This window comes from Diaporthe batatas (assembly GCF_019321695.1).
Source record: "Diaporthe batatas strain CRI 302-4 chromosome Unknown Contig00016, whole genome shotgun sequence".
In the NCBI taxonomy this organism is placed as follows: domain Eukaryota; kingdom Fungi; phylum Ascomycota; class Sordariomycetes; order Diaporthales; family Diaporthaceae; genus Diaporthe; species Diaporthe batatas.
This window is the reverse complement of record NW_025408563.1, coordinates 705,489-728,505: the sequence shown is the minus strand read 5'-3', so window position 1 is coordinate 728,505 and position 23,017 is coordinate 705,489. Positions and strand designations below refer to the sequence as shown.

The 23,017-nt window shown below is 57.6% G+C and overlaps 6 protein-coding genes across 6 annotated transcripts; 4 read left to right on the top strand and 2 right to left on the bottom strand.

Annotated features, from left to right (window-relative positions):
* Positions 1-264: 264 nt before the first annotated feature.
* On the top strand, positions 265-2,211 carry KVR01_011561 (uncharacterized protein; the record flags this gene model as incomplete). Its single annotated transcript, XM_044785251.1, has 3 exons — positions 265-537; positions 600-1,528; positions 1,689-2,211. 3 exons carry the CDS (start codon positions 265-267, stop codon positions 2,209-2,211), a joined length of 1,725 nt encoding a protein of 574 aa, XP_044639270.1.
* Positions 2,212-2,719: 508 nt separating this feature from the next.
* On the top strand, positions 2,720-3,811 carry KVR01_011717 (uncharacterized protein). The gene has a single exon (XM_044789936.1). It carries the CDS (start codon positions 2,846-2,848, stop codon positions 3,596-3,598), a length of 753 nt encoding a protein of 250 aa, XP_044639426.1. The 5' UTR covers positions 2,720-2,845; the 3' UTR covers positions 3,599-3,811.
* Positions 3,812-5,612: 1,801 nt separating this feature from the next.
* KVR01_011800 (uncharacterized protein) lies at positions 5,613-7,836 on the top strand (the record flags this gene model as incomplete). The annotated part of the gene is made up of 2 exons (XM_044785556.1): positions 5,613-6,264; positions 6,350-7,836. The coding sequence occupies exons 1-2, from the start codon at positions 6,054-6,056 to the stop codon at positions 7,834-7,836; spliced, it is 1,698 nt and encodes a 565-aa protein (XP_044639509.1). The 5' UTR covers positions 5,613-6,053.
* KVR01_011732 (uncharacterized protein) lies at positions 7,129-9,775 on the bottom strand. Its single transcript, XM_044793518.1, has 2 exons — positions 8,776-9,775; positions 7,129-8,686 (listed from the first exon to the last, which is right to left on the bottom strand). The coding sequence occupies exons 1-2, from the start codon at positions 9,253-9,255 to the stop codon at positions 8,225-8,227; spliced, it is 942 nt and encodes a 313-aa protein (XP_044639441.1). The 5' UTR covers positions 9,256-9,775; the 3' UTR covers positions 7,129-8,224.
* A 1,176-nt stretch (positions 9,776-10,951) lies between these two features.
* On the top strand, positions 10,952-13,909 carry KVR01_011695 (uncharacterized protein). Its single transcript, XM_044792576.1, has one exon. The coding sequence runs from the start codon at positions 11,671-11,673 to the stop codon at positions 13,057-13,059; it is 1,389 nt and encodes a 462-aa protein (XP_044639404.1). The 5' UTR covers positions 10,952-11,670; the 3' UTR covers positions 13,060-13,909.
* Positions 13,910-14,645: 736 nt separating this feature from the next.
* Positions 14,646-18,046, bottom strand: KVR01_011531 (uncharacterized protein). Its single transcript, XM_044788273.1, has 2 exons — positions 16,981-18,046; positions 14,646-16,846 (listed from the first exon to the last, which is right to left on the bottom strand). Exons 1-2 carry the CDS (start codon positions 16,997-16,999, stop codon positions 15,594-15,596), a joined length of 1,272 nt encoding a protein of 423 aa, XP_044639240.1. The 5' UTR covers positions 17,000-18,046; the 3' UTR covers positions 14,646-15,593.
* Positions 18,047-23,017: the final 4,971 nt, after the last annotated feature.

The window sequence follows — 23,017 nt, the reverse complement described above, 5'->3', positions numbered from 1 at the left end:
TTGCTAACAAAAATAGGTACTAGGTGGTTTACCGAAAATCGATGGGTGTGTGGACGCTGGCTCCCCCTTGACAGGCACCCCTGCAGAAGCTTGTCACCGACGACCAACGTCTCCCGGCGACCAACACTCACCGGCGGCCAGCACTTGCCGGCGACCTCCCACCATGCAAATTTCATCGCATGATCTGGGCTCAGAACTCCCTTATCAGACTTAATCACAGGCAGATCACTTGGTCAAAGACACGAGCCGCTCACTACCTTCATGATGGACCATGCCGAGGCCAATGCTGCCCCAGATGGCGAAATTGTCGTGGCCGTTCGAGCCTTTTCCGAGCTGGAACCGCGGCCAGAAAAGGGTGCCGATTGCGAATTGAAAAAAGGCAATGGGGTTGGACGCATTCCTGGAGAGCGAATTGTAGAGACAAAGGCTGAGTCGCCGCCTAAAAAGTCACTGTCCTTCAAGCTTGCTTTCATGGGGCTTGCGTTGACCCTCCTTGTTTTTCAAGTAGACGCAACCTGCCTGAGCATTGCCCTGCCGGTAAGTGAAGCACCGACCTGAGGTTCATTCCTTTTCATCTTGGTGCTCATCGGCTTTCACAGGCTGTCTCTGGTGAACTGAGAGGCTCCAGTCTGGAGGCATTCTGGGCCAATCTGGCTTACAACCTCTGTGGCCTGGTCATGCAGCCGGTCTGGGCCAGTGTTTCCCACGCGTTCGGTCGGCAGTACCCTCTTTACGTCTCCGTTGCATTCTTCTTCACTGGTTCCATCGTTTTTGCTCTTGCTCAGAATATGAGAGTTTTAATCGGCGGACGGGTCACCCAGGGGCTCGGTGGCGGAGGGATTGACATCCTGTCGACGATTATCCTCGCGGATATGACGACGCTGGAAGAACGCCCCAAGTATCTCGGCTTGATTTCCATCCCCTCCGCGGTTGGGAACATCATGGGTCCCTTCGCGGGCGCGCTCTTCTCCTCATATGTCACCTGGAGGTGGATTGGCTGGATCAACCTGCCGATTTTGGGAACAGGGACGGTGCTTCTGTTCTTCTTCCTCAAGCTTCGGCCTATCTCATTCGGTTCAACACTCGCAAGCAACCTGAACCGCCTCGATTGGATCGGTATGGCGCTGGTCGTTGTCGGAATCACCAGTTTCTGTGTACCGGTCAGCTGGGCGGGGTCTTTATACCCATGGAGTGCCTGGCAGACCCTCCTCCCATTGCTTTTGGGAGCTGCTATCCTCGTCATATTCGCTTACTTTGAGGGCAAACCGGCTGCACCTATAATCCCCCACCGACTGTTCAAATCGAAGACGGGAAATATGGCAATGCTGGGCGGCTTCATCCATGGTATGATTCTCATCTCCCTCCTGCAATACCTACCATTGTTCTATCAATCAGTGGAACGGGAAACGGCGATTTCATCTGCGATTTTCCTGCTGCCCACTGTTATCGTGAGCGTGGTAGTTGCAGCTGTGTCAATGATGATGGTTCCGTTGTTCGGTGGCTATGTGTGGCTCCTGCGGCTTTCATGGTACGTCCTTCAACATGCTTTTATCCTCCTGTTTGGTCTGTCTTGGGAGCTCTGGTCTCTAAGCTGACTCTCCTCGGAGCTTTCATCTTGAAACACAGTCTGATTAGACTAGTGAATCTGTTACTCGAATGAGTGGTGACTAACCCCAATTTGCCAATAGGGTCACTACTACGTTGGGAACCGGCTTGCTGGTCCTGCTCAACGAGGATTCGTCGACGTCTATGCTGTACGGGGTTCCAATTCTCTGGGGCCAAGGCGTTGCCCTGCTCCGTCTTATCCTGCTTCCCGTGCAAGCAAGTACAAAGAATGCCGACGACGAAGGCCTAGCGACTGCAAATTTTCTCACTATTCGCATGTTTGGGGCCCTCATCGGCCTCGCTATCGCGTCGCCGATTTTCAACAGTGTTTTTGCAACATCCATCGCTGACACTGCAGTCCAGCTAACTGGAGACTTGGCTCCTCTGGAGGATGCCTCCAATGCCGTAAACTTTATCGGCGAGTTGAGAGCACTCGACGTCCCCGCGGCAACTTTGGATGCAGTCTTGCGCGTCTACCTCAAGTCATTCCGAGCCGTTTTCTACACAATGACTGGGCTGGCCGGGCTGGGGCTTGTGAGTTCTTTCTTCCTGGACGAGATCGAACTAAAGAGACGGGGTCTTGGCAACCAGCGCTTCGAGGACTAGTCTGACATGCCAGGATATCGATGGTTATGTAGCAACAAGGAGTCTCGTCCAGCGACGGCTCGTGCAAGGCCTTTTCTGCTGATGCCAATGATTATGCTCGTGGAGAGGCAGCCACGGCCATATTCATCAAGCCTCTGACGCATGCAATCCGCGACGGGAATTCCATTCAAGCTGTTATCAGGGCCACATCGCACAATATAGATGGGAAAGTCCTGTTTAATTTTACAATTTTACTTTATTTTTTATTAAATTTCTTATCAAATAAAGTTTATAAAAATATTCTTTTTAGTTTATATTAATACTATTTAAGTAAAACATATTTAGTTAAGTATAGTGTTTTGTTTTTCTTAAATGTGCGGGGGTTTTAGCTATGTGGGGGTTTTGGCGTCCCCTACGCCGGCAGGCGACGGCGTAGGGGGCAACCGAAGGCCTGTCTGTCCCCCGGGTAATCATGTAGCGACAAACCTTGTTACTATTACACGCTATCTAATAAGCCCCAGGTGTGCACCTCCCTTCGCCCATGTTTCCCATTGGCAAACAACATTGAAGCCACCACGCCTTGATACCCGTTACCAACTCACACGTCTGACTTATACCGACCTGCCCTCTCTCCCATCGCGAGAGGGCCGCGGTTATGCCTCACCATGATCTAAATGCTTTCACCTGGATGGGCGAGCCGCTGTCCAACCCGCCCGACTGGGTCAACGGGGTGGAATATGAAGAGGTCACCCCCCTCGAGCTCACCTCCTGGCTGGTGGACAAGCTCCGGCAGAGCACGCAGCGCGACGTGGCCCGCCTGCTTGACGAAACGCATATCGTCCGCCGCCTCTTCTCGCCGATAGAGGTCCAGAAGGGCTGGAGTTACGTCGACGCCGAGTGGGACATAGACAAGCCCACCCATGCTTTCGGCATCGCCATGTATATCTTTTGCAAGAACAAGGCGGGGGAGAAATGCAACACCTGCAAGCACTCAGCGTCGATTGGCCCGGCGGAGGAATGTGTCGTCGACGAGGGCGGACGCGCCCAGAAGGCCTGTACGAACTGCTACTACAAGGGCCGCGGCGGGACATGTTCTCGTCGTGTTGAGGCTGAGGCACAGGTTTTTGCCAAGAAGCGCAAGTTGGAACCCGAAGAGCGGCTCCCAGGCCTCCAGTATACGCTGGCGGAAGTTCCCGAGGACGAACTGAACGACTGGGTTGACATGGCCACCAAGGAGCTCCGGATGCGCAGGCTCATGAGGCAGTTCCCAGGCCTCAGCAGGTCGATATTAGAAAAATACAGCCCAATGGATGGGGACTGGGATCCTGGAGTTGTCGACGAGGAGCAGGGGCTACAAAGCACGAACCTCGAGGCCCCCGCCAGGAGGAGGAGGCGCCAGCGGGGCTGAGCAGCCGCATTGGAATATGATGGGCAAGCGATCTCAGCCCAGACAAACATATGTATTTCCTACTTGTTCGTGGTGAACTTCACGTTGTTGGCCAGGCAAGCGAACCCAGCCCGGCAAAGGCGCAGCGAATCCGAGACGTACCAAATCGTCCAAAGTATACGCATGGTTCTCCGTAGATTTCCAGACAGAAGCAATAAGAACTTCACGCAGAGATTCGGATCGGAGCCGGGCTGCCGAGCGGGATAGCATCGGTCTCGGGGGGGTTTCGTGTGTTCGCATCCGCTCGTCCCAGCTGCCGAAAACCTAGACTTGCTTCTTCCGTTCCGTGCACGCGTAACATAAACGACCGGACGAGATCACCCGGAGCATCAGCCCTGTTTTAGTAGTTTTGAAGGATAGCCTGTAGGGAGGGCGAGTGTGTTTATGAGCGGGCGAGGCGAGTTGGTTGGTGCGAAAACGATAATAAGGACAGAAACGGGGGTGCAGACCAGGAGGCACAACTCTCACTCTCATTTCACCCCCATCTCACATAACAACCACCAGTATAATAGAGCACTACTATGCCCTAGAGTCAAAAATCTCGTTCACGATCTAAGTCTTCTACAATATAAAAGAGCCTTGTTAGATTTTCTATAGTAGTATAAATAGTACCCACTCCTAGTCTTATAATATCCACACTTATATTATTAATATTTTAACTTTATATAATATTTTATCTATTAATAATATTTATTACACTACTTTAATTAAACTTAATATTATATTATATAGAAATATTAAGTAATATAAAAAGAAGATAAATAAAAAATTATATAAGTATAAAGTATATTTAAGTAAGTATACTTAGATAGATAAACTATATATTATTATTTATTATATATATATATAGGAGCTTGAAGCTAATTAAATTAGATAGAATTATAGGATTTTAATTGAGTTAAGTAGCTAGAACTTATCAATAAAAAGGGTAGAACAAGGTATAGGGATATAAAATGCTTGAGTTCTAAGTACTAATAAGCCTCAGTGCTCCTATAATAGGCCTATATTCTAATGTAGATGCTCCATTGCTCCCTAGGAACAATTAGATGATTCCGTCATATGTACATGCTGGATGACAGGAAACCCTAAATTCTTTGGTGCACTTGACCCATGGACAGATACGATCGATTTAGTTTCAAAAAATGTCCCAACTTTGTTGTACTCGAATATAAGGTGGCATGGCCTAGGGGCTAAGAACAAGTCCCGCAAAGCATTGAGCACTCCGAGTCGAGCATCTGGCATGGCCGTCTGAATGAACGCATGACACGTCGATTATGCCAGTCTGTCTCGTCTCGGTCAACAATTGACCGTACCGATCTCACGTGTGGGAGGAACATGTAAGCGTACTATCGAAGCCCTGGAGCGCAGCACCAACCAGGCAGCACCGACTGGACCTGTTCGGGAGCAGGGTCCAACCTTGGAGGAGAACCCAGACTGACTGACTGACTGCCTGCCTGAACCCTGCCGCAGCACCCGTCTAAACCTCGGCCCATGCAGCCCGTTTTCGACGACAGACTTCAACCCTCTCCCTATCTGCCCTCACGTACATGCATGCATCTTGGGCACGTACACCCGGCTCGTCGGCCATGCCTCCCTCAATCTTGGTAGGAGATCGCCACTGCAGCAGGCCAACCTGCCGTGTCGGGACAGCCGGGGGCGTGTGGGTGAGCTGCCCAGGGCTGCAGGCTGATGAGGCGCCTGGCTGAGTGAGGGTCGAACAGTCCTGGTCGGCGCTAATGCACCACGGCGGCGAGGGACTGCGTCCTTCTATTCCCAACCTGCACACGCGAGGGGCATACATGCTGCCAGCCAGCCTGCCTGTCTCTGCCCTGTCTGGGCTGACCTGACCTGACTTGCGTAGCGCTCATCTCACAGAGACAATTCCGGGGGCGATGGGATTCTGTCCCAAGGAAGGAATATCGCGCCACATCTCGGCTGCTTATTAGTCGACCATCCTCTTCTTCTCAGATCCAATGTCACAATGTCTCCCCTCCCACACTGCATTGCACTGAGTCCAGGCCAATCCGGTGGCCTCCCGACTCTCACACAGCAGCAGCAGCAGCAGTTGCCCCGCGCCGACCGGACGTCGACCCTCTCTCCTGCACGTCGGGGTCGCATCCCGGTTGTGTATTCCGGAGTGGGTCCCTCCATCTTTTTGTGTGACCCTTTCTTTCTCTCACACGTCGTGTCCTCATTTGAACCTTTTCTCCCTCTTTTTTTTTTTTCTCTCCTTGGACTTTCCACTCCACACAAAAGGCCCCACCACTCACGACGATGATACCTCTCCCCAGCGACGGAGGTCATGTCGTGAGCTGCTGCCATCAGAGCCAACCCCCTGTGTCCTGAGCCGGGGACTACCCCCGATGGTACAACCTCGGCGGGGAGTAGCAAGGAGTAGAATACATACGCATCTCTCATGACGATGAGACTCAGGCTCGCTCTCACGGGCCTCGGCCTGCTTGTCGGCCACGTCGCCGGCCACCACGACCGGCAGCAACAGCAACAACAATGGCAGGACTTCGGGGCCATGCCGGCCGTGATGAAGCAGTCCTTCTACGACGCCGTGGCGGCCCGCCCGGCCTCCCTGGCCAAGAGGGACGGCGACTGCGGTGATGGCCGGCACCCATGTGAGCACATGCCCCTCATACATACATACATACATACATACATACAGATATACGATATACATACTAACCACACCCGACCCCCCAGGCTCCGACCTCAACTCGACCCTCTGCTGCCCAAACACGGACTACTGCATAATAAACTCGACCCTGCAGGTCCAGTGCTGCGCCCTGGGCTCAAACTGCGGCGTCACCTGCGGCACGGCGTCGTACTTCGCCGAGGTGACCATCACAGAGGCCATCACCGCCAGCAGCTCCACAACAACGACGACAGGCACGGCCGCCGCATGCGTGGGGAGGCCCTGCGCGGGCGCAAACTACCTCTGCCCGCAGTCCATGGGCGGCAACTGCTGCGCCTACGGGCAGGCCTGCGCCAGCAACAAACAATGCCTCGACTTCGGCGGCGGCGGCGCCACGACCTCCACGGCCGGCGGCCCCCTGCCCGGCCCCACCCTCGCCACCATGATCCCCTCGGGCTGCTCCCGCCAGGGCGACTCGACCTGCTCCGTCGGCGGGCCGGGCGCGGCCACCACCTCCACGGGCTGCTGCGGCGCGGGCTACACGTGCGCCGTGGACTCTGGATCCCGCGCCGTGTGCGCCCCCGCGACGTCCGCATCCTCCACCGCGGCGCCCGCGCCGACCGGCTCCGACATCTCCGTCGTGTCGTCCCCACGGGGCCTGTCCGCGGGCGCAAAGGCCGGCATCGCCGTCGGCGTCGTCCTGGCCGCGGCGCTGGCCATCGGCGGCGCGACGTGGTTCTGCCTGCGCCGGCGGCGGCGGCATGGGGCACGCAGCACGGCGACCACCTCGGCCAACGAGATGGGCAGCGGCGTCGGCGGTGGGGGTGGACGGCCCGGCCGCCACCGCCTCGCGGCCGCGGGCCGCTACGAGAGCGACGACGGCGGGATCCGCGCGTACGGGCCGAGCTCGGGCCCGCACATGTCCGAGGCCGACGGGGCGTCGTCGTCCGCCGGCTACGGAGGCGGAGGGGCAGGGGGAGGAGGGGCAGGCCCGCTGCCGGGCCTGGGGCGCGACTACTTCGGCCCTGCTGCCGCCGCCTCGGGGCCGTATTCCACGCCCCCGGGGCACGCGGACTACCAACAACATCCGAATTACTTCTTTGGCGCAGGGGGAGGGGCCAACGACGGCGGCGACCACAACGCGAGGCGCGTGCGTGGCGGCGGCGGCGGCGCCCCCCATGGCCCGGGCGATATCACCTCCGCGGTGGAGATGGGCGGGGGCGTAGGGGGCGGGGGCGGCGAGGACAGCCTCGTGGCGAGGGAGAAGGGGGGCTCGGAGGATGGCGGCGGCGGGTCGCTCTCGGCGAGGAGGCAGGGGGCGGGGTCGCCCGCGGTCCGGGACAGCATCGCTGGGCGGTTCGAGCTGTACGGGACCGACGTGCCGGCGGGGGTAGGGGCGGGGACGGACTACGCGCGGGCGCCGCGGCCGCTGGGGACGCCCGGGAGCGAGCTGAGCGCGAGCGAGCTGGGGACGCCGAGCCCCATGAGCCATGAGGAGCAGGCGGCGCAGGCGCAGCAGCAGGCGCAGGGCGGCAAGAAGGGGCCGGCTGGGTGATTGTATGTATGTATGTATGTAATGCAATGCGAAATCGCGGCATCTATTGTGATGGTTCCTGTTGTTCTGATGTATATTAAACTCCGCCGCCGTGGCATCGATTATGTTGCCTCCTGTCCCTTGCTGCTGGAATCAAGAATGACTGGCCATGGCCATCTCTCCCGCTCTCACCCTTCTGACAGAGCCTCTTATGTTGTACAAATAATATTACAGTGGAAAAGAAATACCACATTCCCCCTTTCCCCTATCCAGGTATCTCATATGTATATTTCCCAACGCCGCCCGCTGAAAAGACGATCCGACCAAAAGGAAAAAAAGAGAAAAACAAATCACCCGTGACAGAAGAAAAGAAGCCCAAACATCACATCCCGCACCACCCCGGCCAGCCTCAGGCAACAGCCCCGCCAAAGGGCGCATACTGCTGCAGGTCCTTGACCAGCTCGTCGACGTTGGGCAGGTGCCGGCGCAGCATCTCCTGCTTGACGAGCTGGTCGAGGGTCTGGTCCTCGCCCGGCGCCCCCATGTCCTCGTCGGAGCCCGTCCTCTTCCTGCCGTTGTCAAAGGCCCGCCCGAGCTTGCTGGGGCTGCGCTGCAGCAGGCCGTCGGAGCCGGCGCGCGGCAGGGAGGGCGTCTCGGGCATGAGGTAGAAGTAGAGGAACTCCATGGTCTTGAACTTGACGTCGCGGGCCGTCGAGCGCGACTTGAAGATGGACGAGACGGTGAGGAGGCCGTCGAGGTTCTCAAAGGTGCGCGTGTTGCGCGGGGTCTCGAGGAGGGCGACGACCAGGACCAGGAGGGTGGCGGCCTGGATGGCGGGGCAGTTGACGGGCTCGAGGAGGTCGAGGAGGAGCTGTGGTGGTCATGTTGGTTAGTTTTATTTGTGTGTGTGTGTGACATGGGGGGGGGGTCTGAGTGGGAGAACCACAACACAATACATACGTTCATGCTCTGCTCGCGGGAAAACAGCAGCCTGCTGGCGGGGTGCAGCAGCAGCACGCCCTGCAGCGAGTCGAGGGCGCTCAGCATCAGCAGGTCCATGCTGCCGTCGTCGCTCTTGGCCAGCAGCCGGTCGAGGGTCTGGATCAGGCGCGTGGCGATGTTCCACTGGAACCCGTCCTGCAGCTTGAAGAACTCGCGGAAGGCCGCATCGCCGCTGAGGTCCGACAGCGGGAAGCTGGGCTTTTGCTGCTGCTTTGGTGATGTCGGTGGTGGTTGGACTGGCTGTTGTTTTTGGTCTGGGCTGGTGGGCGACGCCGAGCGGGACCGCCTGCCGTTGTTGTTGGCCTTGTTCCTGTTGGCGGCGTGTGCTGACAGGCAGATCTGGGCGAGCAGGCCCTCGACCTGGCGCAGGCCCTTCTTGACCTTGGGCCCGTCGTAGGAGGCCAGGTTGTCGAATGCGACAGAGAGGAGGGTCTCCATCGTGGGGGGGAGGGTAGGGCAGGGAAATACGGATTAGCACCGTTCGCTTGGGTTTCGGGTTGGATGTGGGTGTGGGTTTGGATTAAGGATCGTGGCGGAGGGTTCCAGAAGCCGCTGACGATCTGCCGAGGTACTGTGCTGTCGCAAAGGATGACCAGCAGCGACGAGGGGAGGAATAATGGTGGTGATGATTTGAATTAATAAGTAGCGAGTGCACTTGATTGAATAACAACCAAACAAACAACCAGGACCGACCAGGCGACGGCTCGCTCAAATAGGAACTCACGAAGGCGCCAGTCAGAGCTGAAGAGTTCAGCCGTGCAGCCGTGCCAGGGCTGAGCGATGGCAGTTGGGCTGGATCGGGTTCGATACGTCAATTGTGGAGGGATGAGGATGAGGATGATGATGGCGGACCCGCTGCAGAGTGGGGACCAACAGTGTTTTGGGCCCTAAATAAACAACACACTACAGGCTAGGGCAGCGCATGACTGCATCACTGTGGGTTCCGACGCCTCTGCAGGTAAGACCCTGAGTGAGAAAAGCAGGGCTGCATTTCAACCTGCTGTCTATAGCAACGACGTCAACTCGACCACCCAGGTATTTACCACAATCTCGATCCCTCTGAGCACCCGTCGGCTATCGATAGGTGGCTGGGCAACCTCGACAGAGACAACACACGGCAGCCGCCTGGTTTGTGATGACAGCTGCAGGCATCTACCCTCGAGCTTACACGCGCCTGCACCCTGCATACCGCCCTGCCATTTGGGGTGGGCTCTGCCTGGCACCTGGCGCTTGGGGGGGCCTGGGGGGCAGCTGGGGGGGATCCTCCTGCCTGCTGCCCTCTGCCGTGCAGGCCGTGCAGATCAATCAGAAATCCCCCCCACGGCCAGACGGCCCAAGTCACAGGCCATCAGTGATCCTTGCCAAGCTTGCCCACAAGCCTGCTCCGTACCACACACAATACCAACCCAAACATACCCAAACATATCGTATATGCACAGACGGAGCTGTCAGGCCTGTGTGTTTCTTCCTGGTAGGGGAGCCTCGACAGCCCTCGTGCTTCAGGTTGGCAAATCCACACACACTCACACACACACACAGCCAGCCCGCAGCTGCACGTGTTGGCCCCTCCGCCCCTTCATCAGCCCCCCCCACAACGACCCCGAGCTTGACTGAACTAACCTCGGAGACCCACGGGCCTGTCTGGCAGTGCCTGCACCAGTCTGCACCGGTTCTGCACCGGCCCAGGGGTACATATGCACACGCTTAGGAGGTGCTGTGCTCTTCACCGTCTGGGTGCCGACTGCAGGGGAAGAGAGAACATCACACAGTCAGAGCGCAGAGCCTCAGGGTAGCCCTATGAGCTCCTGTCCTCCAGCAACGCAGCAGCAGCAGCAACGGCGGCAAAGGATGAGTTCGGTTCCGTGGGGAGTACCACCTCATGTTTCATATCCAATGCGTCGACCAGTCTGATCACAACTCCGTACCGTAGAGTAGAGGATATTTTAACAATCTCAACAATACATACAATCCAGTATATCCGTATTTTGTTTAAACTTACCTATGAGCAATCACCTCTTGTCCAGGTCATCCAAATGCCATCATAACAGACCACAGACCACAGAACCGGATTCATGACGCTGGCTTAAGTAAGCACCAACCAGCTCAGACAAGCTGACAAGCTCCCTTCCCTCTCCTTGCCTTTCCCCACTCCAGCTCGTTGCACCCCCACCACCCAATGCACCCCGCCGTCACCTCCAGGGTTCAACCTTCTGCGCAAGCAAGCAAGCAACAGCTCTCTCTCTCTCTCTCTCTCTCTCTCTCTATCTGTCTCTCTCAGCCTGTGATGATGGGCCCACCGTCGTCATCGGTGTAGAAGAGACACGAGAAAAAAGCATGTGAGCCTGCTCAGCCAGCCGCCAGCTAGGCTTCAGCTCAGCATCCAGGCTCAGCCATTGCATCTTGCGTTGGCCTGCACGAGCAGAGAGACCTTGCAGGGACAGCATCCCGGCACAGCCGAGCTTGCCTGCTTGCTTTAGCGAGGCCCACGATATGCACGAGCTCAACCTCGACCTCATTCTGTTTGGGAAAATCCCATGATCTTGGACAGGTCTCCATGCTGACTGCAGCAGACCAACAGCAATCTTCACCACGCCATTCCAACTCTTGTTCCTAGCGCATACGACCTAGTACTTACGGACGACTCCTCTTTTCCTGCCTGGCCTTTTTGCTACCAACACCACGCCGCGGTACCAGTCTACCGAGTACCACCAACCCACACCAGGCATCCATCCATCCCTCGGGCCAACACGATAAATCGCCCTGGCCCCCACACCACCTACCCCCCTTTCTCTGCCCACTGGCACGCCTCCTCCCGAACACGACACCCAACCCGCCTGCCTACAAGACGGAAGCATGCCGACCACCCCGTCCAACCCGAGCTCGAGCAGCGTCTTCCTCCCGTCGCCAAATGCGATCCCGCCACGCACCTCCTCCACAGGCCAACACGCCACCAGCTCCTCCCTCCTAGCAGCAGCCGCCGCCTCGCCCTCCTCGAGAGCCTCCATCCTCCGCCCCGTCCCCGAGGCCGACTGGATCGGCTCCGGCACCCCGCCCTACCACCACCGCTCCCCGCCCACCGCCGCCTCCTCCTCCTCCTCCTCCCCCTCCGCCGCAAAGCGCCCGCGCCGCTCCTCGCTCCCCTCGACCTCCATCCTCGCCAACATGTCCCAGAGGCCCCCGCCCCCGCCCGACCCCTCGCGCTACGCCCACGACGACTTCAACTTCATCGGCGGGCCCAAGTCCTGGGCCCCCGACAAGGACCGCGTCATCCTGGGGCCCTACGAGTACCTCAACGAGCAGCGCGGCAAGGACTTCCGCTCCCAGCTCATCGCCGCCTTCAACGCCTGGCTCGACGTGCCCCCCGCCAGCATCGAGGTCATCACCAAGGTCGTCGGCATGCTCCACACCGCCTCCCTGCTCATCGACGACGTCGAGGACAACAGCCTGCTGCGCCGCGGCCTCCCCGTCGCCCACGCCCTCTACGGCGTCCCCCAGACCATCAACTCGGCAAACTACGTCTACTTCTGCGCCCTCGAGGAGCTGCAGAAGCTCGGCAACCCCACCTGCGTCGCCGTCTTCGCCGACGAGCTGCTCAACCTCCACCGCGGCCAGGGCATGGACCTCTTCTGGCGCGACACCCTCACCTGCCCCACCGAGGACGAGTACCTCGAGATGGTCGGCAACAAGACCGGCGGCCTCTTCAGGCTGGGGATAAAGCTCATGCAGGCCGAGAGCCCGCGGTGTAGGGCGTCGTCATCCCCCTCCGCCGCGCAGCCCCCGATCGACTGCGTCCCCCTCATCAACCTCATCGGCCTCATCTTCCAGATCCGCGACGACTACCAGAACCTGCGGTCCCCAGAGTACAGCGACAACAAGGGGCTGGCGGAGGACCTGACCGAAGGGAAATTCAGCTTCCCCGTCATCCACGCCGTGCGCGCCGACCCGGCCGACCTGCGCCTGCTCAACATCCTGCGCCAGCGCACCGCCGACGACGAGGTCAAGCGCTACGCCGTCGCGCACATGGAGGCCGCGGGGTCGTTCGCGTACACCCGCGCCGTGCTCGAGGTCCTCATCGCGCGGGCGCGCCGCGTCGCCGAGGACATCGAGCGGGTCGTTGCTTCCACCGCTGCTGCCGAGGGGGGTGATGGCGGGGTGGCGCGCAACAAGGGCATCGGGGCTATCCTTGACAAGATGGTCATCGGGGGCGCGGGGGAGATGCACTTCCCCGCCAAGAAGAACTAGCTGGGCGGGTTCCGGGTGTGGCGGGGGGTGTTGATGTGTTGAGTGAGGTGTTATAATATGTCTCGCCGTGTGTGTGTGTGTGTGTGAATGTGATCACGGGGAAAGGCTGGTTCCGGCGGCGTTGAACGGGCCTGAGCTGTCTGTTGCCTACGGCATACTGCTTGCCACACATATCTGCGCCTTCTCAGTACTTATTTTTTTGAATCTTATAATGATATCCCCCCTTGTACACACATATATATCCATCCATTGCGCACGTGGCAAGTCCGGTATGCGAGGGGAAGATGAACAACCAAATGTGAATTCGAAGAGGGGGGGAGGGGACATGATGTATGTGTCCTCTCTCTCTCATCACCTCTGCCTCCTGGGTCTTTAATGTCCTTGTGGCCCGCCCGACTTCACCATCATCTGTCTATCCCCCGCCGCCCCCGGCGCCGGGGGCCACAAACACCTGAGCAAGCAGACGGGCATAATGGCGAGTAGACCGGTGATGCATAATACAGTTGACAGATAGATAGATACCTAGATACGATACGCGCCTTGCACCGCCCGGCAGAGCCCGGAGTGAGGATGTTCGTCCGAAATTTGCCCCTTCGCCCCTCCCCCCCCCCCCCCCACAACACCACCTCCGAAACAAGACATACATACATATTTATCTGACAGGACATCCCAACGCCGAATAATCACGTGGCAAGGATAGCACGCAGGCAGGCAGACAGGCAGACAGGCAGACAGACAAGGAAAACAAACGGTGTAGGTATCGTTAGCAGTGAGCTGCAGAGGGATATAGATGCATACACACACACACATACCTGTATATATAGCTACTAGTAGACAATAACCTAATGACACCCACCTACTACCCCGAATCAATAAATCCCAAAACAATAATAAATAGAAAGGAAAAAGAAGCTAGTAATAGTAGGAACAGTATTAACGAGTACATATACCACTTATAAAAAGGTATATGACCCACATCACACACCCTCTCCCACCTAGGTTCTATTTCGTAGTACAAAAGGGGCACACATATATCCAGGGCGAAAGAGACCGCCCCCCGTCCCAACACCACCCGGATCCCCCTTCCTGTCTTGCTCTAGATATATATATGTATACATGTGTCATTCACCCAGACCACGCTTCATTCCAATCTCAAGCAGAGGGGGGGACACTTTCCTACTTACTTATCCACCCTATAGTGTCTAGTAGGCAGGCAGGTATTATACTCACCTGAGCTCACACCCAGCTGTCGGTCTATCTAACTGCTCCAACCCACACGGACGAACAGGGACACGTGAGGGGACATGCAACGAACCACAGCAGGCTGAGAAGAAATCAGCACCAACAGGGCAGTTGCGTCACGGAGGGTGAGAGGGTGGGTTCTCAACTCGCTCGCACAGCAATGTAGACAAGGGGAAACAAGTAATAAAAATAACAATAAAAGAACCGAGGAGCGGACCGCCCGTGGCCCAGGACATGATCCAATCAAACACCCACTTTCAAGCACAAGACATCTATCACACAGCCAAAAGTCTATCAAACTCGTCTCGTCAGGGCACTCAGTTACGCGACCAGGTCACATCACATCAAGTCATATCACATAACATTGAATATACGACTCTATCCACATCAGCCATCCAGACCGCCAGCCACCTCTCTCTATCCAAGCCCCGCCTCGGACCTACCCCTCACGCCCAAGACCACACGCACAGCAGACAAAGGCGGGGTGAAATCAAAAACAAAAAAAAAGGGACGGCCCTCTCCGTCCGAGGTTCAAGATATACCAGAGAATGATAGTTCAAGAAGACCGAAAGGGGGTGGGGCCATGGGGGCTCGAGTAATGACGGGAGTGAGGACGTCAAGACACGGAACTTCCGAGTGTCTGCAACCCACCCCCCCCCGTTCTCTCATGTCCCTAACCCCCGACCACACCTCACTCAGAAAGGTACATATGCCTCTCCTCCTTCCACCATCCTCGCGTGCCCAAGTGTCCTCCGCGACATCTCTTTCTTTGGAGGCCCACTCCCCGCGGGGAGTCGAAAGGCGCGTATGTCCGTCCGCATATATTCGTGCCGAAAAGCCAAAACCTCATATCCAAGATGACATGATAAAATTGAGTCAAGGGAAATTCAGCCTCCCTGTTCACGAGGAAACGTAGTTGATTTGGCGGGAGTACTCGTGAGTTCCTCCCAAGATATATATAAAGATAGCAGAAAACGCCGGGGTCAAAGAAGTCACCCTCCCATATAGAAGGCATAAGATAGCCGCCGCCATTCCCGTTTGATCAGTGAGCTTTGTCAAAGTCGTGCGTATCCCTGCTCCCAGTTTACCAAAATAAAAGACAATAAGAAGTAGTAGATGGACAGATGAATGGGTATAAGATCCTCCTTCCGAATATGTAGGTAGATGGGTAGATGGATAGATAGATGATAGGTGGTGGGCGGCTGTATAGATGAAAATGTGTCGCAGCCTCGGCTTAGTTCGCGTCGACCCGATCAAGGGGTTCTGAGCCATGGCAGGAAGCATCGCCCACTTTATTGTGTCGCGTGGTGGTCACTGAATGGGCTGACACCCCGTGGAGGGCCCTGTGACTGCCTCCGCGCCGACTCAGCAACGGTGCTCAGACCCGAGGCACGGGGCGCTGGTGGTGGCGAGGGGCTTGGATCACGGAACGGGCTCTGTTGCTCATCCCGTGGTGGTGGCAGTGTGCTGGGTGTCGACATGCCGGAGCGGGCGGTGACGGCGTCTTCTCGCTCGTCATCGGTGCTGTCTGCGGCGTTCGCCGGTGTCGTCTTTACACTGGACGCCGTTGACGACTGCTTCAGGTTGCTGCCGACACGGACGACCTGGGCACGGACGGCGGTTGCACTCTTGGCGTTGTTCATGAACGTCGAGCCGATGCTGAAGGTGCTGCCAGATGGGCTAGCGGGTTCGGGGCCATGGAACCTGCTCCTGTCCACGGCGGGCACTGGTGGCACTGATCCTTCGGAAGAACCGCTGCCGGTTGATTTGACGCTGACCATGGCAGCCTTCGCACGCATACCAGTCTGTGCCGGGGTGACAACGACACCGGCCTTGCCGTAGATGGTAGAGGCAACACTCGAGCGGGGTGCATAGGAAGTTCGGGCGAAAGAGGTGCGGTCGGTGTAGCCCGTCATGCCAGAGGCCATAGAGTCGCGAAGGTCACCGGGAACGAAGAAGTGCTGGTCCTCGGTGGAGTTTGGCGTGCCGGCCTGGGAGACAGCAATGGGGATCGGGGGTACTGGGGGTACCAGCAGCGTCGGTGACGTTGGTGTTGCCCGGTTCGTGACGCCGGGAATGTAGGCGATCTGGATGATGTTGGAGGCGCGGGTCAGGACGGTGGAGGCGATCGAGTTGCGGGCTTGCGTAGATGCCCTTCCGTCCCGCATGGCGTTGAAGTCCTTCTCGCGCTGCCCAGCATACTCCCCATCGTCCTCCCACTGCCCTTGCTCGAACGACGCCCTCTTGTTCTTGACGCAGTGCTTCCATGCGAGGTAGGTGCCGACTCCGACCAGAGCAATCAGGGCAATACCTCCTATCACGGCACCAGCTATGGCCCCACCGCTGGCTTTTGGACTGGAACTTGACGAACTTGACGATGATGAGGGGGTGGACGAAACGGCGCAGTAGGCTTGTGGACATTGGGTGCAGTCGAGAGGGACTGAGATTTGGCACTCCCTTCCATCCTCACAATTAGGACATGACGGCGTGCCCTCCTGGCATTGCACACAGCCGCTTTGCCGAGCAAAGAGGCTGGGGTACGAGCCTGTGAACAAGCGAGGTTAGCAATATGTCGTTGGTTGGCGATGCCAGGCTTCTGCTGCTTCGGACTGAGACGATGACATGCAACAGGAGCGCTCGGCGGCCAAGGCACGGAGGGTGGGTTGATCTCGACTATACCTTCTTCTGGGATCGGCATCGTGACGTGCGACAGGGGACTGAGGGACGGGTTCGACGAGTAGGTCCGAGTCGACGTTGTTCCTCGTCGATTCAATTGGACTTGTTTGTGAGAAGATCGACAAACTGGTAAGCAAGGTAACCGCAGATCCGGGTCGAGGATCAGACAGGTTCGACCACAAGGGCCAGGCGGATGGCTCCTTTCAGCTGGGGCTTGGCGAGGCTGCTTATTCTTTAAATAGGATCCACGCACACGCTCATGCACGGTGCAGTACTTTGTACTTGGTGTCGGGGGTGGCGTCGACGAGAGACTTATTTCTCGAGGAAACAACGAGATGGACGTCAAAAAAAGAGGCAAGGAGTGTCTGTGTTATTCGAGCGAGTGAAAGCCAAGTGATGATTTTTCGTGGTCGGAATCGTCGTGAAAGGGGTCGTCGGGTAAAAGGGGAGTTTGTTTCAAGGGCGGAGAAAGCCAACAGCGGACGGGCTGAGAATGCGAGGTCGTAAAGCGAGCGACTAGGAGAACTAGCTCCTATAGAACACGAAGAGAATGTAAAGTAGGTAGAAAGAGAGAGAGAGAGAGTCGAGTCGTCGTCAGTCTATGCTGAGTGGAAAGTGGAAAGCCCCATCGGCAGCTGGCCTGGCCGTCCTGTGCTGTCTGTCTGCTGCGTTGCTGCCGTCGGTTCGGTCCTTTGAGTTGGATGCGATGCGATGGCGTTGCGTTGCTTTGACAATCGGCCACAATCGTCGAAGAACGGAACGGCACGGCAGGGTGGCAGGTCAACGAGATTTGAGTTGGGTTTGAGCACGGCAGAAGTCAGAAATCAGTCTCCAGGTTGGGAGATGTCAAGGTCAGGTCAGGTCATGGGTAGGTACGGGCGCGAGATTGTGATGAGATGGGCGGGAATATCGATTGCGGGCGGAGGAGATGGGTGGAATTGGGGAGTGGAATGGGCTGGCTCTGGCTGGCTCTGGCTCTGGCTCGGGTGGGGGGGCGGGCGTATGAGTGGATTGGCCGGATCATCAGGGCAGGTGGGGCTTCGTGTGGGATGGGATGGGATGGGGGATGGGATGGGATGGGGGATGGGAAGGCACGGGCAAGCAGGGCAAGGGAAGCGAGTATCGACAGCCAGCGTGACATCCGACATAGATTGGGTCGGTAGGCGACGAGACCAATGGATCAACCGGGCCATGTACCGCTGCTGCAGAGAGACAAGCGGCAAGCCTGCAAGCCTGCAAGCCAAGGAGGCACGCGGGAATGAGAGTGCTCGAGTTCTAGGCCCTGGGCCCCTGCTCCCCTGTGCTACTGTGGTACTACTGCCCGCCTCTCCCGCGCATTTGCCTCCTCCTTTCTAAGTTCCAATTTAACGGCTGCTAACAGAGCCAGGCGACAGCCGCGTGCAAATCCAATAGTGAGTGATGTCGGTCAGCAGATAGGGCGATACGTACCACGGCGTCAATAGCGCATCCATTATGTCCCCAATCTATTTAGCTCCAAGCCGGCCTTGCAGACCTTGAAAGCCTGCTTCAGGCACGACTCCTTGGCCCCAGCCGAGCGGGTCTATGGACCCATACAAACCACGACTGGCCCCTCCCCTCCCGTCCGAGAGCCTACGCCTCTGGTTGGCGAGCCCTTCATTCGCACTCGCACACTCGTAAGGAAATCTTCTCCGCAGAAGGGGTGGGGAACAACAAGCGAACGCCATGGCCCTGTCTGTTCTGAAGCCCATCGACGACTCGTGGGTGAGGCGTTAAAAAATGGCCCAACGGACGGATCAAGGGCTTGACAAGTTCTTAATTCCATGGCCGCATACGACGTCAATCTATCTACTTCCTTCCCCTCCTGGTACCGCCGCCTACCAAGTCGGACCTTGCTCGAATCGGCTTAGCCCTCCTCTCCTTGCTCTCTTGGATGCTGGGAACTTGCCGACCCCTGCAATTTCAATTTCTCTCGTCCTACCAACCAAACTCCAACCCTCGCTCCTCGCCAGCGTCTGATGGTCGGACGCCCTTTTTGCCTTTGGTAATCAAAGCAAAGCTTGGGACTGCTGCCCGCTGTCTTCAGCCTGGCCTAACGACAGACAGTGCACGATGCATGCAGAGACGTTTTGCAAGCGGCCCGAGTATTTATCCGGGCTGCTCTGTCGAGCCTGGAGTCCGTATCGTGATCCTCCTCGATCATCATTGATCTGGCCTGCGGCATGGACGAGACTATACTAACAACTCTGGGCACTGTACAACAATCATGCAAAGAGCCGGATGCGTGCCCCAGTGGCCCGTACCAGCGATCCTCAAGCCGCAGAGAAACCACAGCCGAATCCTCCTCGAACCTTGAGAATGACGAGTCACCCTTCCACAGCATGGCAACCCCCAACACCCATCGCTGACGGCCGATAGATTGAGGGGGGGCCACCCGATCAGCCACCCTGTGGTGGGGCAGGCCAGTCGGCCCTGCGTGCTCCGAAGGTTGCTCACAAGGTCGTGTGCAGGCGGCGCGTGCTGTGTTGCCCTGCAGTGACGATCACCAACCTGCCTCCCTTCGCTGGTGGTGGTCAATCACTCAGTTCACTCCGTCCTCGTGTCATGCGGACCCGGGGAGAGTCGCGGATGGGGGCACAGGGCTGTCGTCCTAGGCGAGAGCGTTCTCTCCTGTGCTACCCACGCGAGAAGTTTATCACTTGGCTCCCGCGGTGTGGCGTATGAGGGACAAAAGTGAGATGAGGGGAAACGGGGCCTTTGTCCACTACGATGGCCGGGATCCCCATTCGTTAGCATTAGAGTTTGTTGTCAACGGCGGGGCAACTTGTGACTTCTCAGGTCTTCCCAATGCCAGAGGCGCCATGTTATTCATATGTCGAGTCGCTCGTTGTGAGTTGCATCTTGGCAGCAGGCTGATACGGCGCGATGCTCACGCTCGGAAATCGTGCAATCCGACAGGGCCAATGGACCTTTTGGACGTCAACAGCAATGCCGTCCCCTCGCCCTCGTGACGCGCGGCGCACTTTGACCGTCTCTACTGGACTCACGACACGTGGGTGAGGTAGCTAGCCCACCGCTCTAATGACTAGCACAAGCCCGAAAGTCACAACAGAGCCGGTTGTGGCCCCTAGGCTCTAGGTTTCTCGTTGGGTCCCGCCCGGTCGGGATGGCCATCGAATTAGAATTCTGCGACGAACCCTTCTCACGAGGTCCATTCCGGTCCGCTCCCTGACTGTGTAGCGACAAGAATGCGGAAGAGGGAGGCAAGGGGTTGGGCGAGGCGAGACACTGACACGAGGAGCTCTTAGTGAGTACGGGGCGTGGCTGGCGTTGTGACCAACTATGCACACCATCGCGTGAGACCGGTTGCGAAACACAAACATTCCCGGAAAGGAGGGCCGACCGGCGGTCTGCCCGGGCTCGGGATGCCCCCCATCCCCAATTCCAAGGCCGCGAAGATCGGGGCCGGGCCTCCTCAACGCAGGCAGTGCTGGCTCTCTTGTCACATGTGCACCTCGTCCTGCTTGTTGCGGCTTACTTGTTGGCCGCCCTCCCCTGGCCGGGCCCGCAAATCGAACAGGTCCCAACTCTCGAAAGGATTTGAGTTCAGAGTTCAGACTGGATCGCGGAGCAAGGACGTGTCAAGCAAGGCTCGTTCCCGCCGCCCCAGTGGCTGAAGCAGGCAGGAGTGCGCGCTGGATCCCGACGTGCTTGAGGAGATCCATCGCGCTGCATGCGCTGAGGTGAGCCCTTTTTCGCGCGCACGAGTCGTTCGATCGGCAGATGGACGTTTCTGTGACAAAGACGCCCTTTCGTCCGTCCTGCCTGGCTGGCTTCTGTGAGTGCTGTCGGCAGAGAATCGGCGAAGTGGATGGATAACAAACCGCGAAGGTATCCCTCCTTGAGACGGCGCGGGAAATGTTAGGGAGCAGGCAACCCCAGAAAAAAAAAAGTCGAGACAAACCGCCAACCAAGCCCCCTGGCTGAGCAGCGAGCAAGGCGCAGCACAGCCTCACGTCTGTCATTACCGGATGGGGGATAGGGCGGAGGCTGCCGACGGGAGATGTGAGCAGGCTGGCAGGCGGTCGCGTCGACACGAGCACCCTCCTCCAACAAGGCCTCCCGGGACCCAGAAAGAGGCGCGCTGGGGTGTTTCTATTTTTGGAGACCCAAAATGTCGCCTCTCTCCAATACTGCATTTCAGCGCCTAATAGTGCTGGAGGGCAACAATTCCAGCAAGATTGACAATTGGGGGAGGGAATCTCTGGCGGGCCTGCGGCGAGCCGCGCAGGTGGGTCGGATTCTCTGGCCTATTCCTCAGCACGCACGAGGGCGGCAAAGGCGTTGGTCGTGCTCTCAACGGCGGCCACGAGGCACGGAGTCGTAGTTGGTGTCTCTACCTGGCCTCTTATTATGTGTGGTCATGTCGCCCGTTGACAGCCGTGAGCTGGCCGCGTGCCAGCGGTGGGGCCAGCTGAACCGAATGAAGGGGGGAGGGGGCTGCACCCATCCATCCGCAGCCACCTGGCCCGGCAGAGCGGTGAGGGCAACATTCTATTTCATTACAGGTGGGCAAGGAAAATACGAGCCGAGCAATGCTTGCCAGAGACCACAGTACGGAGCAGGTGGGTGGCTGTTTCAGAAGGGGGGGTGCTCTCCAGCCCTGACGGGGTGGGCGGGCCCCCCTGCGCACCCTACTGGCTGGGTGGCCAAGCTCTCGCAGGAAAACCGAGCGCGGACTGACATATGATCCCTGGGGCCACGGCGAGCTCCTCGGAACGAGATTGGCAGATGGGAGGCGGGCCCATCCCCAGATCTCAAGTTGGGATCAGCACGGAATAGGGGGCCCATAGGGGGTGGAGGGACCTGAGGGGCCGGAGGGATAATAGACGTGCATACATGCTACAGCCTACAGTAGATAAATGATAACGTGTGGACGGCCTGGCCTGGCTGGTGATCTCGAAGCGATGGTGTGATTGACGGCGAGGTGATAGACAGGCGAGATAGATATTCTCAGGGTCCTTCTTCGCGGGTGAAGATCTCAGAAGCTATGGGGCCGTTCTAGAATGGAGGAGGATGGGCAGGATAGGACATGCGCCCTGCTAAAATAAGCTGGTTATGGTAAGATGATTTCAATATAAGTCCCTTTCCCTGCTTTTCTTTTCCCTCAGATTGCATAGATGAACCACAAAATGAACATGAACAAAACAGGTGACGCATGTGATGTGTATGTGATGTGATGTGTTCCTGCGGAATGCTTAAACCACCACCCACCACCCCCTTCCAGGGCCCAAGACACAACGGCCGGGAGGCAGGCAGTTCGAGGAACGATTCTGACGGTTTCGGTGGTAGGACAAGACCCAAACCCCAAAGGGGGAGCTGTCGTAGGCCAAGTGCCGGGCGTTTGGGCCGCTCCTTAGCTCGACCTGTCATCGTCGTCGAATGGATTTGCTGTTCCTGGACGGACTCGATCTAACAAGACATCACATCACCACTCTCGCCTAATGATGCTATGCCAGACGGACAGGCGACAAGGAGAGGCCTGTGCTCGTGTGTATATACAGCACAGTACTACAGTAATTGCGGACATGATTGCGGCATGGCACGGCATGGGCTGCACCTACAGTACACCAATTGAACCCATTGTATGGACGGGGCATTTTGCATCTGAAGTAGGGATTGGGGTGATCCGAGGTTACAGGCTGGGAGGCGGTGACGTCGTTGTTCGTGTCCGGCCTTGTCTCCTAGCCTGGCTCACCCGTCATGATGGCACCTCGTCGATGGGAGCCCCTGCCTGAGGTCCATCATGCCACCCCTCGTCCCGAGAGCTACTCCGTAGCAGTGGATGGCTTCCCCCAGACTCGTCAGGACGGGCAGAGCTAGCTAGCAGAGCTGAGAGATGGGACGGGGTGGCCTGTGGTGGCACAGAGTTTATGCCAGACGGCAGATCGGACGAAGAGACCACGGTACAATAGACTACAGTGTTGAGAATAGACAGACAGCAATTGACAGGCCACCAGGCCCCATCGGGCTGAGATCAGGACAGACCCCTTGCCAAACC

Coding starts and splice junctions, on each gene's coding strand:
- KVR01_011717 (XM_044789936.1), top strand. CDS start 2,846: ATGCCTCACCATGATCTAAATGCTTTCACCTGGATGGGCGAGCCGCTG.
- KVR01_011732 (XM_044793518.1), bottom strand. CDS start 9,255: ATGGAGACCCTCCTCTCTGTCGCATTCGACAACCTGGCCTCCTACGAC. Junction 8,687..8,775: donor CCCGCGAGCAGAGCATGAAC/GTATGTATTGTG, acceptor TGACCACCACAG/CTCCTCCTCGACCTCCTCGA.
- KVR01_011695 (XM_044792576.1), top strand. CDS start 11,671: ATGCCGACCACCCCGTCCAACCCGAGCTCGAGCAGCGTCTTCCTCCCG.